A 15,184-nucleotide genomic window follows, 5' to 3' on the forward strand; every position below is an offset into this window, starting at 1 on the left:
CATCATTGATCCATTGATTATTAAGGAGTATTGTATTAAGCCTCCATGTATTTGTGCAGTTTTTCATTTTCTTTGGGTAATTTATTTCTAGTTTCATACCTTTGTGATCTGAGAAGCTGGTTGGTACAATTTCAGTCTTTTTGAATTTACTGAGGCTCTTTTTGTGACATAGTTTATGATCTGTTTTTGAAAATGTTCCATGTGCACTTAAGAAGAATGTGTATCCTGTTGGATGGAGTGTTCTGTAGATGTCCTTTAGGTCCATCTGTTCTAGTATGTTGTTCAGTTCGTCTGTCTCCTTACTCGTTTTCCATCTGATTGATCCATCCTTTAGAGTGAGTGGTGTGTTGAAGTCTCCTAAAATGAATGCATCGCATTCTGTTTCCCCCTTTAATTCTGTTGTTATTTGTTTCATATAAGTAGGTGATCCTGTGTTGGGTGCCTAGATACTTGTAGTAGTTATATCCTCTTGTTGGACTGACCCCTTTATCGTTATGTCATGTCTCTTGTTACTGTCTTTGTTTTGAAGTCTATTTTGTCTCATGGAAGTACGGCAACTCCTGCTTTTTTCTCCCTATTGGTTGTGTGAAATATCTTTTTCCATCCCTTTACTTTCAGTCTGTGTATGTCTTTGGGTTTGAAGTGAGTGTCTTGTAGGCATCATATAGATGGGTCTTGTTTCTTAATCCATTCAGTGACTCTATGTCTTTTGATTGGTGCATTCAGACTGCTTGCATTTTGAGTGATTATCAATAGGTATGTACTTATTGCCATTGCAGGCTTTAGATTCGTGGTTACCAAAGGTTCAGGGGTAATTCCATTACTATCTAACAGTCTAATTTAACTCACTTAATATGCTATTACAAACACAACCTAAAGGTCTGGGTTTTTTTTCCCTCCTTTTTCTTCCTCCTCTACTCTTTATATGTTAGGTATTGTATTCTTCAGTCTTTGTCTATCTATTGATTGATTTGGGGGTAGTTAACTTGGTTTTGCATCTGCTTAGTATTTAATTGTCCTACTTTGCTGTGGTTTTATTTCTCCTGGTGACAGCTATTTAGCCTTAGGAATACTTCCATCTATAGCAGTCCCTTCAAAATGCACTGTAAAGTTGGTTTGTGGGAGGTAAATTCTCTCAGTTTTTGCTTCTCTGAAAAATTTTAATCCCTCCTTCAAATTTAAATGATAACCTTTCTGGATACAGCATTCTTGGTTCAAGGCACTTCTGTTTCATTGTATGAAATATATCATGCCACTCCTTTCTGGCCTGTAAGGTTTCTGTTGAGAAATCCGATGATAGCCTGATGGCTTTTCCTTTGTGTGTAATCTTTTTTCTCTGTCTAGGTTCTTTTAAAAGTCTTCCCTTACCTTTATCTTTACCACTTTAACTATTATATGTCTTGGTGTTGTCTTCCTTGGGTTCCTTGTGTTGGGAGATCTGTGCACCTCCATGGCCTGAGAGACCATCTCCTTTGCCAGATTGGGGAAGTTTTCAGGAATTACCTCCTTAATGACACTTCCTATTCCTTCTTTTCTCTCTTATTCTTCTGGTACCCCTATAATGAGAATATTGTTCCATTTGGATTGGTCACAGTTTTCACAATATTCTTTCATTCTTAGACATTCTTTTTTCTCTCTTTGCTTCAGCTTCTTTGTATTGCTCTTCTCTAATTTCTATTCCATTTACCGTCTCTTCTACAAATCTAACCTGCTTTTATTGATTGATTGATTGATTTAGTTTTATGTATTTATTTTTATTCAAGTAACATTGATATACAATCTTATGATGGTTTCACATACACAACACAGTGGTTCAGCATTAATCCCATATTATCAAGTCTTCACCCACTGTGTTGCGGTCACTCTCCACCAACATAGCAAGATGTTACAGAGTCATTAATTTTATTCTCCATGCTGTACTACTGTCCCTGTGACCTACTTATATTGTGATTGTGAATTATTGTGCCCCCTAATCCCCTTCTCCCTCCGCACCCACTCTCCTCAGTCCCTCCCCTTTGGTAACCACTAGTCCCTTCTCAGTATCTATGAGTCTACTGCTATTTTGTTCCTCCTGTTTTGCTTTGTTTTTATACTCCACAAATAAGTGAAATCATTTGGTATTTGCCTTTCTCTGGCTTCTTTCTTTTTTTAAAAAAAATTTTTATTAAGGTATTATTGAAATACATTCTTATGAAGGTTTCACATGAAAAAACAATGTGCTTACTACATTTACCCATATTATCAGGTCCCCACCCATACCCCAATGCAGGCACTGTCCATCAGTGCAGCAAGTTGCCAGAGATCCACTATGTCCCTTCTCTGTGCTACACTGTTTTCCCCGTGATCCCCCACACCATGTGAACTAAACATAATACTCCTCAATCCCCTTCTCCCTCACAACCCACCCACCCTCCCACACCCCTCCCCTTTTGTAACCACTAGTTCCTTCTTGGAGTCTCTGAGTCTACTATTTTGTTCCTTCAGTTTTGCTTCCTTGTTATTCTCCACAAATGAGGGAAATCATTTGGCACTTGTCTTTCTCTGCCTGGCTTATTTCACTGAGCATAATATCTTACAGCTCCATCCATGTTGTTCCAAATGGTAGGATTTGTTTCTTTCTTATGGCTGAATAATATTCCATTGTGTATATGTACCACCTCTTCTTTATGTATTAATCTAGTGATGGACACTTAGGTTGCTTCCATATCTTGGCTATTGTAGAAAGTGGTGTGATAAACAAAGGGGTGCATGTGTCTTTTTGAATCTAAGAAGTTGTATTCTTTGGGTAAATTCCAAGGAGTGGGATTCCCAGGTCAAATGGTATTTATGTTTTTACTTTTTTGAGGAACATCTGTACTGCTTTCCACAATGGTTGAACTAGCTTACATTGCCCCAGCAGTGTAGGAGGGTTCCCCTTTCTCTGCATCCTCAGCAGCATTTGTTGTTCTTAGACTTTTCATCCTTACTGGTGTAAGGTGATATCTCATTGTGGTTTTAATATACATCTGCTTGATGATTAGTGATGTGGAGCATCTTTTCATGTGTCTGTTGGCCATCTGAATTTCTTCTTTGGAGAACTGTCTCTTCATATTCTCTGCTCATTTTTTAATCAGGTTATTTGCTTTTTGGGTGTTGAGGCATGGAAGTTCTTTATATATTTTGGATGTTAACCCCTTGTTGGGTATGTCATTTACAAATATATTCTCCCATACTGTAGGATGCCTTTTTGTTCTGTTGATGATGTCCTTTGCCTTACAAAAGCTTTTTAGTTTGATGTAGTCCCATGAGTTCATTTTTGCTTTTGTTTCCCTTGCTCGAGGAGATGTGTTCAGGAAGAAGTTGCTCATGCTTATATTCAGGAGATGTTTGCCTGTGTTGTCTTCTAAGAGTTTTATGGTTTCATGACTTACATTCAAGTCTTTGATCCATTTTAAGTTTACTTTTGTGTATGGGGTTAAACAGTAATCCAGTTTCATTCTCTTGCATGTAGCTGTCCAGTTTTGCCAACACCAGCTGTTGAAGAGGCTGTCATTTCCCCATTGTATGTCCATGGCTCCTTTATCATTTATTAATTGACCATATATGGTTGGGTTTATATCAGGGCTCTCTAGTCTGTTCCACTGGTCTGTGTGTGTGTTCTTGTGCCAGTACCAAATTGTCTTGATTAGTGTGATTTGTAGTAGAGCTTGAAGTTCGGGAGCATAATCTTCCCAGATTTATTCTTCCTTCTCAGAATTGCTTTGGCTATTCGAGGTCTTTTCTGTTTCCCTAAGAATTTTAGAACTGTTTTCTCTAGTTCGTTGAAGAATGCTGTTGGTATTTAATAGGAATTGCATTGAATCTGTAAATTGCTTTTGGGAGGATGGCCATTTTGGCAATATTAATTCTTCCTATCCATGAGCATGGGATGTGTTTCCATTTATTGGTATCTTCTTTAATTTCTCTCATGAGTGTCTTGCAGTTTTCAGAGTCTAGGTCTTTTACTTCCTTGGTTAGGTTTATTCTTAGGTATTTTATTCTTTTTGATGCAATTGTGAATGGAATTGTTTTCCTGATTTCTCTCTCTGCTAGTTCATTGTTAGTGTATAGGAATGCCACAGATTTCTGTGTATTAATTTTGTATCCTGCAATTTTTCTGAATTCAGATGTTAGTTCTGGTAGTTTTGGAGTGGATTCTTTAGGGTTTTTTATGTATAATATCATGTCATCTGCAAACAGGGACAGTTATCTTCTTCCTTGCCTATCTGGATGCCTTTTATTTCTTTGTGTTGTCTGAATGCCGTGACTAGGACCTCAAGTACTGTGTTGAACAGAAGTTCGAAAAGTGGGTATCCTTGTCTTGTTCCCAATCTTAAAAGAGAAGCTTTCAGCTTCTCGCTGATAAGTATAATGTTGGATGTGGGTTTGTCATATTTTGTTGAGAGTTTTTATCATGAATGGATGTCGAATTTTGTCAAATGCTTTTTCAGCATCTATGGAAATGATCATGTGGTTTTTGTCCTTCTTTTTGTTGATGTGATGGATGATGCTGATGGATTTTTGAATGTTGTACCGTCCTTGCATCCCTGGAATAAATCCTACTTGATCATGGTGTACTATCCTCTTGATGTATTTTTGAATTCAGTTTGCTAATATTTTGTTGAGTATTTTTGCATCTATGTTCATCAGGGATATTGGTCTGTAATTTTCTTTTTAGTGGTGTCCTTGCCTGGTTTTGGTATTAGAATGATGCCGGCCTCATAGAATGAGTTTGGAAGTATTCCGTTGTCTTCTACTCTTTGGAAAACTTTAAGGAAGATGGGTATTAGGTCTTCACTAAATGTTAGATAATATTAAGCGGTGAAGCCATCTGGTCCAGGAGTTTTGTTCTTAGGTATGTTTTTGATTACCAGTTCAATGTTTTTGCTGGTAATTGGTTTGTTCAGATTTTCTGTTTTTTCCTTGGTCAGCCTTGGAAGGTTGTATTTTTCTAGAAAGTTGTCTAATTCTTCTAGGTTATCCAGTTTGTTAGAATATAATTTTTCATAGTATTCTCTAGTAATTCTTTGTATTTCTGTGTTGTCCATAATGATTTTTCCTTTCTCATTTCTGATTATGTTTATGTGTGTAGACTCTCTTTTTTTTTCTTGTTAAGTCTTGCTAGGGGTTTATCTATTTTGTTTATTTTCTCAGAGAAGCAGCTCTTGCTTTCATTGATTCTTTCTATTGTTTTATTCTTCTCGATTTTATTTATTTCTGCTCTAATGTTTATTATGTCCCTCCTTCTACTGACTTTGGGCCTCATTTGTTCTTCTTTTTCTAGTTTTATTAGTTGTGAGGTTTGACTGTTTGTATGGGATTGTTCTTCTTCCCTGAGGTAGGCCTGTATTGCAATATACTTACCTCTTAGCATGGCCTTGGCTGCATCCCACAAGTTTTGTGGTGTTGAATTATTCTTGTTATTTGTCTCCATATATTGCCTGATCTCTGTTTTTATTTGGTCATTGATCCATCAATTATTTAGGGGCATGTTGTGATGCCTCCATGTGTTTGTGGGATTTTTCATTTTCTTTATGTAATTTATTTCTAGTTTCATACCTTTGTGATCTGAGAAACTGGTTGGTACAATTTCATCTTTTTGAATTTACTGAGGCTCTTTTTGTGACCTGGTAGATGTTCTGTTCTTGAAAATGTTCCATGTGCACTTGAGAAGAATGTGTATTCTGCTGCTTTTGGGTGTAGAGTTCTGTAGCTGTCCATCTGTTCTAATGTGTTGTTCAGTGCCTCTGTGTCCTTACTTATTTTCTGCTGGTTGATCTGTCCTTCAGAGTGAATGGAGTGTTGAAGTCTGTTAGAATGAATGCATTTCATTGTATTTCCCGTTTTAATTCAGTTATTATTTGTTTCATCTATGTAGGTGATCCTGTGTTGGGAGCATAGATATTTGTAATGGTTATATCTTCTTGTTGAATTAACCCCTTTATCATTATGTAATGTCCTTCTTTGTCTCTTATGACTTTCTTTGTTTTGAGGTCTATTTTGTCTGATACAACTACTGTAACGCCTGCTTTTTTCTCTCTTAGTTGCATGAAATATCTTTTTCCATCCCTTCACTTTTAGTCTATGTAGGTCTTTGGGTTTAGAGTCTCTTGTAGGTATCATAAAGATGGGTCTTGCTTTTTTTATCCATTCAGTCACTCTATGTCTTTTGATTGGTGCATACAGTCCATTTACATTTAGGGTGATTATCAATAGGTATGTACTTATTAACATTGCAGGCTTTAGATTCGTGATTACCAAAGGTTCAATTAACTTCCTTACTATCTAAGAGTCTAACTTAAGTCACTTAATATGCTATTACAAACACAATCTAAGGGTTCTTTTCTTTTTCTCCTTTTTCTTTCTCGTCAATTCTTTATATATTAGGTATCATATTGTGTGCTCTTTGTTTATCCCTTGATTGACTTTTGGGATAGTTAATTTAATTTTGTATTTGCTTAGTAATTAGCTGTTCTACTTTCTTTACTGTGGTTTATCACCTCTGGTGACAGGTATTACACCTTAGGAACACTTCCATCTATTGCAGTCCCTCCAAAATAGACTGTAGAGATGGTTTGTGGAAGGTAAATTCTCTCAGCTTTTGCTTATCTGGAAGTTGTTTAATCCCTCCTTCAAATTTAAATGATAATCTTGCCGGATAAAGTAATCTTGTTTTGAGTTCCTTCTGCTTCATTGCATTAAATATATCATGCCACTCCCATCTGGCCTGTAGGATTTCTGGTGAGAAGTCTGATGTTAGCCTGATGGGCTTTCCTTTGTATGTGATCTTATTTCTCTCTCTGGCTGCTTTTAGTAGTCTGTCCTTATCCTTGATCTTTGCCATTTTAAGTACTGTGTGTCTGGGTGTTGTCTTCCTTGGGTTCCTTGTGTTGGGAGATCTGTGGATCTCCATGAGAGACTATCTCTGTCCCTAGATTGGGGACGTTTTCAGCAATTACTTCCTCAAAGACCCTTTGTGTCTGTTTTTATCTCTCTTCTTCTTCTTGTACCCCTATAATGTGAATATTGTTCCATTTGGATTGGTCACACAGTTCTCTCAATATTCTTTCATTCTTAGAGATCCTTTTTTCTCTCTGTGCCTCAGCTTCTTTGTATTCCTCTTCTCTAGTTTCTATTTCATTTATCGTCTCCTTCACTGTATCTAATCTTCTTTTAATACCCTCCATTGTCCTCTTCAATGATTGGATCTCTGACCAGAATTAATTCCTGAGTTCTTGAATATCCTTCCGTACCTCTATTATCACATTAATGATTTTTATTTTGAACTCCCTTTCAGGAAGATTCATGTGGTCCATGTCGTCTTTCTCGGGAATCATATTAATTTTACTCTGAACCAGGTTCCTTTGGCATCTCATAGTTTTATATGGTGCTCTCTTGTGTCCAGAAGCTCTACTGTGTGGAGCTGCTCAGCTCCTGAAGCAGTGTCTGGGGTCTCAGGGAAGTGGTATTGGTGTCTGGGGGGAGGAAAGAGCTGTTTCCTGCTTCCCGGCAGCTATGCCTGAACCAGTGGGCTGAGCACATAGGTATAAGCCTCTATGCTTTGCGTTTGTAGTTGCCGTAGACAGATATTCCCTCTGGCAGTCTAATGCCAGGGTAGGGCTTGCCGGTTTGAGAGCCAGGTGGGGCTGGCCAGGAGAAAGGCGTAGTAGGCTGCCTATCACAGAGGGAGTCCTTGGAGCTGTGTAGCCAGCCAGGGAGGTGGAGTGCCTGAAAATCATGAAAGCTCCCAACCTGCTGTGCAGAGTACAGCTGGACAATTTTGTCTACCTGTCCTTTCTCCTGATAAGTAACCTCTGTGCAGTCCTTGCCCCTTTAGCAGCCCTCTTCCAATGGTTTCCTTGTTAGGATGTCTGTCAGATTGCCCACCTTTCTTTTGTCCCAGAGCAGCTGGATATGGATCCCTGCTTTCCACAAACGTCTGGAACCTCAGTCTCTCTAGGAATTCTGCCTTTCTTAGCTTTCCAATCCCCTAATCATGAGAGTATCATGAAAACATCATGAAATGTAGGTTTGTGCTCCCAGAGAAAATCTCCAGAGTTAGGTATTCAGCATTCCCATGCCTCCACTCCCTCCCTGCTCCATTTCTCTTCCTACCACTGGTGAACTGGGCTGGTGGAGGAGCTTGGGTCCCACTGGGCCACAGCTTTGGTACGTTACCGTGTGCTGTGAGGTCTGCTCTTTTCTCTAGGTGTACACAGTCTGGCACAGTCATCTTTCCTGTTTCTCTTTCAGGATTAGTTGTATTAATTATATTTTCGTATTTATGCGGTTTTAGGAGGGAGCCGCTGTCTGACCTGTCACACCACCACCTTTAATCTCTGCCTTGCTTATTTCCCTAATCTGCTTTTAAATCCCTCCATTGTATGTTGCATTTCAGATATGGAATTTCTTAATGATTGAATCTCTATCCAAATTTGTTCCTGAGTTCTTGAATAATTTTCTGTGCCTACATGAGCATATTTATGATTTTTATTTTGAACTCTGTTTAAGGAAGATTGGTGAGTTCAGTTTCATTTGGCCTTTTTTCTGGGGTTTGTGAGATTTTGGTCTGAACCAGTTTCCTTTGATGTTTCGTATTTCTATGTAGTGCCCTCTAGTACCCAGAAGCTCTAGTTTCTGGAGCTGCTCAGTCCCTAGAGTGATGTCGGGTGTCGCAGGGGAGCCATCCTGGTGCCTGCGGTGGGGGAAGAGCTGTTTCCTGCTTCCCAGCTGCAGTGCCTGTCTCCAGTTTCAGATTCAGTGGGCCCAGCACACAGGTGAAAGCCTCTGTGCTTTGTGTATGTAGCTGTTGTATGCGGAGCCTCTCTCTGGCTGGCCTGATGCCAGTGCAATGACTACCGGTTTGCAAGCCAGTGTCAGCAGGCCAAAAGGAAGGCATAGCAGACTACCTGTCACAGTAGGTGGCCTTGGAACTGAGTAGCCAGCAAGGGGGATGGAGCACCTGAACTCCTGAAAATTCCCAACCTGCTGGGCAGAGCGTCCCGAAACAACCTATCCCTTCTCCTGCACAGCAAGCTCTATGCAAACCCCATCCCTTCAGCAGCCCTCTCGCTGCTAGGAAGCCTCTCAGACCACCCACCTTTTCTTTGTCCCAGAGTGGCTGGATGTGGATCCCTGTTCTCCACAAATAGCTGGAATCTCAGTCTTTCAAGTATTCTGCCTGTCTCAGCTTTCCAACCCCACTAATCTCTAGATCACCATGCAATGTAGATTTGTGCTCCAAAGTAGATTTCCAGGGCTGGGTGTTCAGCAGTCCTAGGCTTTCACCCCCTCCCTGCTCTGTTTCTCTTCCTCTCCGGTGAGCTGAGGTGGGGGAAGGGCTTGGGTCCTGCTGGTTCAAGGCTTTGGTATGTTACCCTGTTTTGTGAGGTCTGCTCTGTTGTCCAGGTATATGCAGTCTAGTGCAGCCTTCTTTCCTGTTGCTCTTTTAGGATTAGTTGTATTAACTATTTTTTCCTAGTATATGTGGTTTTGGGAAGAGTTCTCTGTCTCACCTCTCATGCTACCATCTTGAATGTATCCATAGGTACATATTTTTAATTGAGTATAGTTGACATAATATTAGTTTCTGGTGTACCAAATAGTGATTCAACATTTATATACGATTATGAAATGTTCACCATACTACGTGTAGTTGCCAACTGTCACCATACAGAGTTATTACAAATTATTGACTGTGTTCCCTGTGCTGCACTTTTCATCCCTGTGAGTTACTTACTTTATAATTGGAAGTTTGTACCTCTTGATCCCCTCCTCCTGTTTAGGCTTCGCTTCTGACACATCATCTCTGGCAATCACCCATTTTTTGTCTGTATTTATGAGACCCTTTCTGCATTTTTTCATTTGTTTTGTTTTTTAGATTCCACATATAAGTGAATCATAAGGTATTTGTCTTTCTCTGACTTATTTCACTCAGCATAATATCCATCCATGGTTGCAAATGGCAAGATTTCATTCTTTTTTCATGGTCAAATAATACTCCATTTTATATATGTACTATATCATCTTTATCCATTCATCTGTTGATGGATATCGATTGCTTCTGTATCTTGGCTATTGTAAATAGTGCTGTATATATAAGGTTGCTTATATCTTTTTGAATTACTGTATTTTTTTTTTCTTTGGTTAAATACCCAGAAGGGTTGTCTGCAGATATTTTTAAGTGACAAACTGAAAAACTGATTTAAAGGTCTGTGTGTTTGTCAACTTTATTTTGGTGCTTTGGTTGTGCTGTTTGTGGGAGCCTTCTAATTGACAGTGTCTTTTAGTCTTTCTTCATGGAATGACTTGTTAAATTCTCCAGAAGAATCTCACAGGCTCCTAACTTTAATCTCAGGTGAACTTTAATCAGGTGTCAAGTAATTTCAATCTTAAGTTTTGTTTCTCCCTACCACTATTTGAACTTTTCCTTTGGGTTGCTAAGTTAGTCATCACTCATCTATTTACCAAATTTGTTGGTGTTACTATATGTATTTATTTAACCCTATTTGTTTTAATGTGCTTTCACTTGTATTTTCAAAGGAGGTAAAATGAAAAGCATGTCTTCAGTCTACCAGCTTATTTCAGAAGTTGTAACAACCCACTTACTTGTTTCTTCTGGCCTTTGCTGCCTATTTAAAAACAAAGCAAAATTTTGGGGGAAATTAATATATTCACATGGTTTGAAAACTGAAAAGTATAAAAAATATACCCAGTGAAAACTTTCCTCCCATTTTTGTTCCCTACCTTCTGCTTTTTCTGTTCTCCTTCTGATGGGTAACTGTTAATTAATATTTATTATATATCTTGGCAGAGTTTGTGTGTATGTTTATGTATGTATATATATGTACATACACATAGTATATATATGCAAATAAGTCTTCTTATTGCACAAAAGATGGGATATCATCCTGTATCTTTCTGTTTTTGTATTGCTCTTTTCATTTTATATGTTGGATCTTATTTATATGTTGTCTTAATTCATTTACAGCTGTAGGAAATGCTCCATTAAATACTGGGATTTTATTAGTCATTTGCTATTACAAAACAATGCAATAGTGAACAATAGTGCACACAAGTTAATTTCCTCATGACTGAGTGTATGCATAGGATGAAATCTTAGCAGTGATATTTCTCTATCAAAGAGTATTATAATTTTGATTGATACAGAGAATTTCACAAAATTTTAGATTTTTTGAGAAACTCTTAGGTAAAGACCAATGTATGTCAATATAGCTAAAATTTCTAATACTTCACTATCGAGTTTCTAGTATTTTAAGATTTTTCATTTACGTATATTGAGAATGGCTTACAAGTTTTTCTGTCCTGACTACCTTTATTTAGTTTTGACATCAAGATTATACTAGTCTTAGGTAATTAGTTGGTGGAATTATGGGTGGTTTTGTGGTCTCATGGAGAATGTGTATAATATTGAGGTTGGGAAGAAATCAAGCAAAACATGGAGACAAATAAAAACAAAGACAGACAGTTCAAAATATGTGGGACACTGCAAAAGAGATTCTGAGAGGGAAGTACAGAGCACTATAGGCTTACCTCAAGAAAGAAGAACAATCCCAAATAGTATAAACTTACAATTAAAGAAACTAGAGAAAGAAGAACAAGTGAAACCCAAAGTTAGTAGAAGGAGAGCCATTACAAAGATTAGAGGAGAAATAGATAAAATAGGGAAGAATAAAAGAATAGAAAAAAATTAAACCAAGAGCTGTTTCTTTGAGAAAATAAACAAAGTAGACAAACCCCTAGTCAGATTCATGAAGGAAAAATGAGAGGACACCAATAAATAAAATCAGAAACTAAAAAAGGAATAGTTACAGCTGACACCACAGAAATACAAATAATTATTAGAAAGTTCTATGAAAAATAATATGCCAATAAGTTGGACAACCTAGAAGAAATGGACAAAGTCCTAGAAAAGTACAACCTTCCAAGACTGACCCAGAAAGAAGCAGAAAATGTGAACCAATTATTTGCCAGTAACAAAATTTAATTGGTACTCAAAAGATGCCTAACAAACAATAGTCTAAGACTAGATGGCTTCACAGATGAATTCTACCAAACATTTAAAGAAGAGCTAATACCCATCCTTTTTAATGTATTCCAGAAAGTAGAAGAGGAGGGAATATTTACCAACTCATTCTGTGAGGCCACCATTACTCTAATACGAAAACCAAATAAAGATACTACCAAAAAAGTAAATTTTAGACCAATATCTCTGATGAACATAGATGCAAAAATCCTCAACAAAGTGTTGACAAACTGAGTTCAAAGATACAGCAAAAGGATTATCCATCATGACCAAGGGGGATTTATTCCAGGGATGCAAGGATTGTACAATATTTTTAAATCAGTTAACATCATACACCACATTAACAAAAAAAAGGTAAAAATTACATGAGCATTTCAATAGATGCAGAAAAATCATTTGACAGGATTCAACATCCATTATTGATAAAAGCTCTGAACAAAATGGTTATGGGGGTATATACCTCACATAATAAAGGGCATATATGACAAACCTACAGCTAACATCATAGTAAATGTTGAAAAGCTGAAAGTTTTTCCTCTAAAATCAGGAACAAGACAAGGATGCCCACTTTCCCTCCCCATTTCTATTTAACATAGTCCTGGAGGTCCTTGCCGTGGCATCAAACAAGTTCAAGAGATAAAAGGCATCCAGATTGGTAAGGAAGAAATTAAAATGTCACTATTTGCAGATGACATGATATATATATATATATAAAACCCTAAAGACTCCACTGAAAAACTATTCCTGATTTGAAAGATACATTTACCCCTATATGTATTGCCGCATTATCTACAATAGCCAAGATACTTAGCCAAGGTACGGAAGCGACTAAAGTGTCCATCAGTAGATGAATAAAGAAGTGGTACATATACATAATGGATTATTCAGCTACAAAAAAGAGAGAAATCCTGCCATTTGCAACAGCATGGATAGACCTAGAGGATATTATACTCAGTGAAATTAGCCAGGCAAAGAAAAACAAATACCATATGATTTCACTTGTTTGTGGAATTGAAAAACAAAATAAAACAAAATGAACAAAATAGCAGTAGACTCAGACACTGAGAAGTGACTAGTGATTGTCATTGCAGAGCGGTTGGAGTGGGTGGTTGGGGAAGGGGTTGGTGATAAAGGGGCATAACAGTTATCAATCATAATGTAATCTGGTCACAGGAATGTTAGCACAGCATGGAGAATATAGCCAGTAATTCTGTAACATCTTCCTGTGCTGACAGATAGTAACTGCAGTGGTTGGAGTGAGGATTTAATAATTTGGGTAATTGTTGAATCATTGTGGTGTATACTGGAAACCAATATAGGATTGTATATCAACTCTACTTCATTAAAAAAAAGAGGTGGCAGGAAGAAATAGTTCCTGGTTACTGGCAGAAATATGGCTGGAGGGAGACATAATATAATATAAAAGGACTTCTCAACACCAGAAAAGAATTTTAGCTTTTCCGTCCAGATGGGCAGTCCTCTTGGTGGGCTGATTTTGTGAGTCAATCAGACACAAAGTATGTGTAGAGATTACAAAGAAAATAAATACATTTGTGGATCCCCCCCCAAAAAAAGATTGGATTCAGTGCCAATTAAAAAAGAAAAGATTTTGAATGGTGGTTTACTTTTAAAAATAGTTGTAGGTTTATTTATAACTTTCTATTTTTTTAAGAGTATAAATTATGTTAATTTATAATGAGTGTTTGCTATCTCTTCAGGTATAAAATTTGAGAATGTGAAAATAATGGGAAATATATAAAATACTTCTCAAAATTTTGTTTCACACTTAATTTTTTGTTCCTTATCAGGTGCTCAAAAGTGTGACAACTTTGCTGAAAAAAGGCCCCTCCTTGGTGTTTGTAAGAGCACTGGATCTTCTGGGTAAGGAAATATAAAAAATTTTGAACCACTGTTAATTAAAACTTTATATTGTTATTCCAGAGGGGGAACTTTGATGTCTTAAAATCTGTGTCAGTATAAGGCTATGCTCTTACAAGAGAAAAGGAAAAGAAGAGAAAACATCTTAGGGTTTCCTGTTACTTATATCTCATTATTTCTCTGCTCACTGTTTGCTTATCTGCAGGGTGATAGCAAGAGACAAAAGAAAGCCAACAATAGATCAAAATTCAGTCTTGAAATTGAAAATTAACATCATTAAGAAAAGTGTCTTTTACTTTGTGTTTTTAATATAGTCACTTTTATGATGGCCTATCACAACTTACTAGTCATCATGAGCTATCACTAACATTGTTGCTGCAGCATGTGCTTGGCACTGTTCTGAAGGCATTGCATGAATTTTCTCGTACTCCTTATCGCAGTACTATGAGAAGATAGATACCATTCTTAATCCTGTTTTATAGCTTAGAAAAACTGAAGTGGAGTGGAGCTGTGGACTCAAACCCAGCAGGCATCTTTTAATGCTACGCGTTTTTTGTGTGACAGTGAGAGGGCTGTGGACTAAATTGATTATTTGCTATTACTCATAGTCAGATTTTTATGCACTTTCTACATATATTAAATGAGAATAGTATTCTTCTCAATGGCTTATAGTGATCTGATTATCAGGTTTGTGGCATTCTTTTCACTGTATCATTCCAGTTAGGAATTAAGTTCAGCTGCTGGTAGTTACAGTGGCCTACACAAACCATGTAATTAAAAGTCTGTGGGTAGGCAGTACATGGCTAGTGAAATGTTTCTATGATATCATTAGTGACCTAGGTTCTTCCTAGCTTTGATATCTTTAGAATGTGACCTCTTTCCCTAATGATCTCAAGATAGTCATTTTCTTTTCAGTTAGTGCATCTTCTCAACTTAACTTCTAATTACAAGGAAAGCTAGGAAATGATAATGGTTTTGTTAGTAAAGAAGATTATCAAAATGGATATTAGTCTGGCATTCAACAGTCTTTTAACACATGCTGTCAGCTCATAGTGTGCACTTTATAGCATGGGTGCAGTGGAGAGAAGGAGAAATGTGAAAATAGTATAACATGATTAGATCTTGGAGTCTTAATTGTTGCTTTCTAGGAATATGGTTTGACCACATGGGTTATAAGGCAAATTTCTTCCAGTGTAATTTCTGGGTAGAAGTAAGCAAAAATGTACTCTGTACTCATCACTG

At 37.3% G+C, this 15,184-nt stretch overlaps 1 protein-coding gene across 1 annotated transcript in view; it reads left to right on the forward strand.

The window, feature by feature from the left end:
• BCAS3 (BCAS3 microtubule associated cell migration factor) overlaps positions 1-15,184 on the forward strand; it is a 623,923-nt gene that overhangs the window by 90,135 nt on the left and 518,604 nt on the right. Inside the window, exon 8 of the mRNA XM_057499516.1 lies at positions 13,873-13,945. Coding sequence (XP_057355499.1) covers positions 13,873-13,945 — 73 coding nt within the window. The remainder of the gene's footprint in view (positions 1-13,872; positions 13,946-15,184) is intronic.

This window comes from Manis pentadactyla, chromosome 4 (genome assembly GCF_030020395.1).
Source record: "Manis pentadactyla isolate mManPen7 chromosome 4, mManPen7.hap1, whole genome shotgun sequence".
Taxonomy (NCBI): domain Eukaryota; kingdom Metazoa; phylum Chordata; class Mammalia; order Pholidota; family Manidae; genus Manis; species Manis pentadactyla.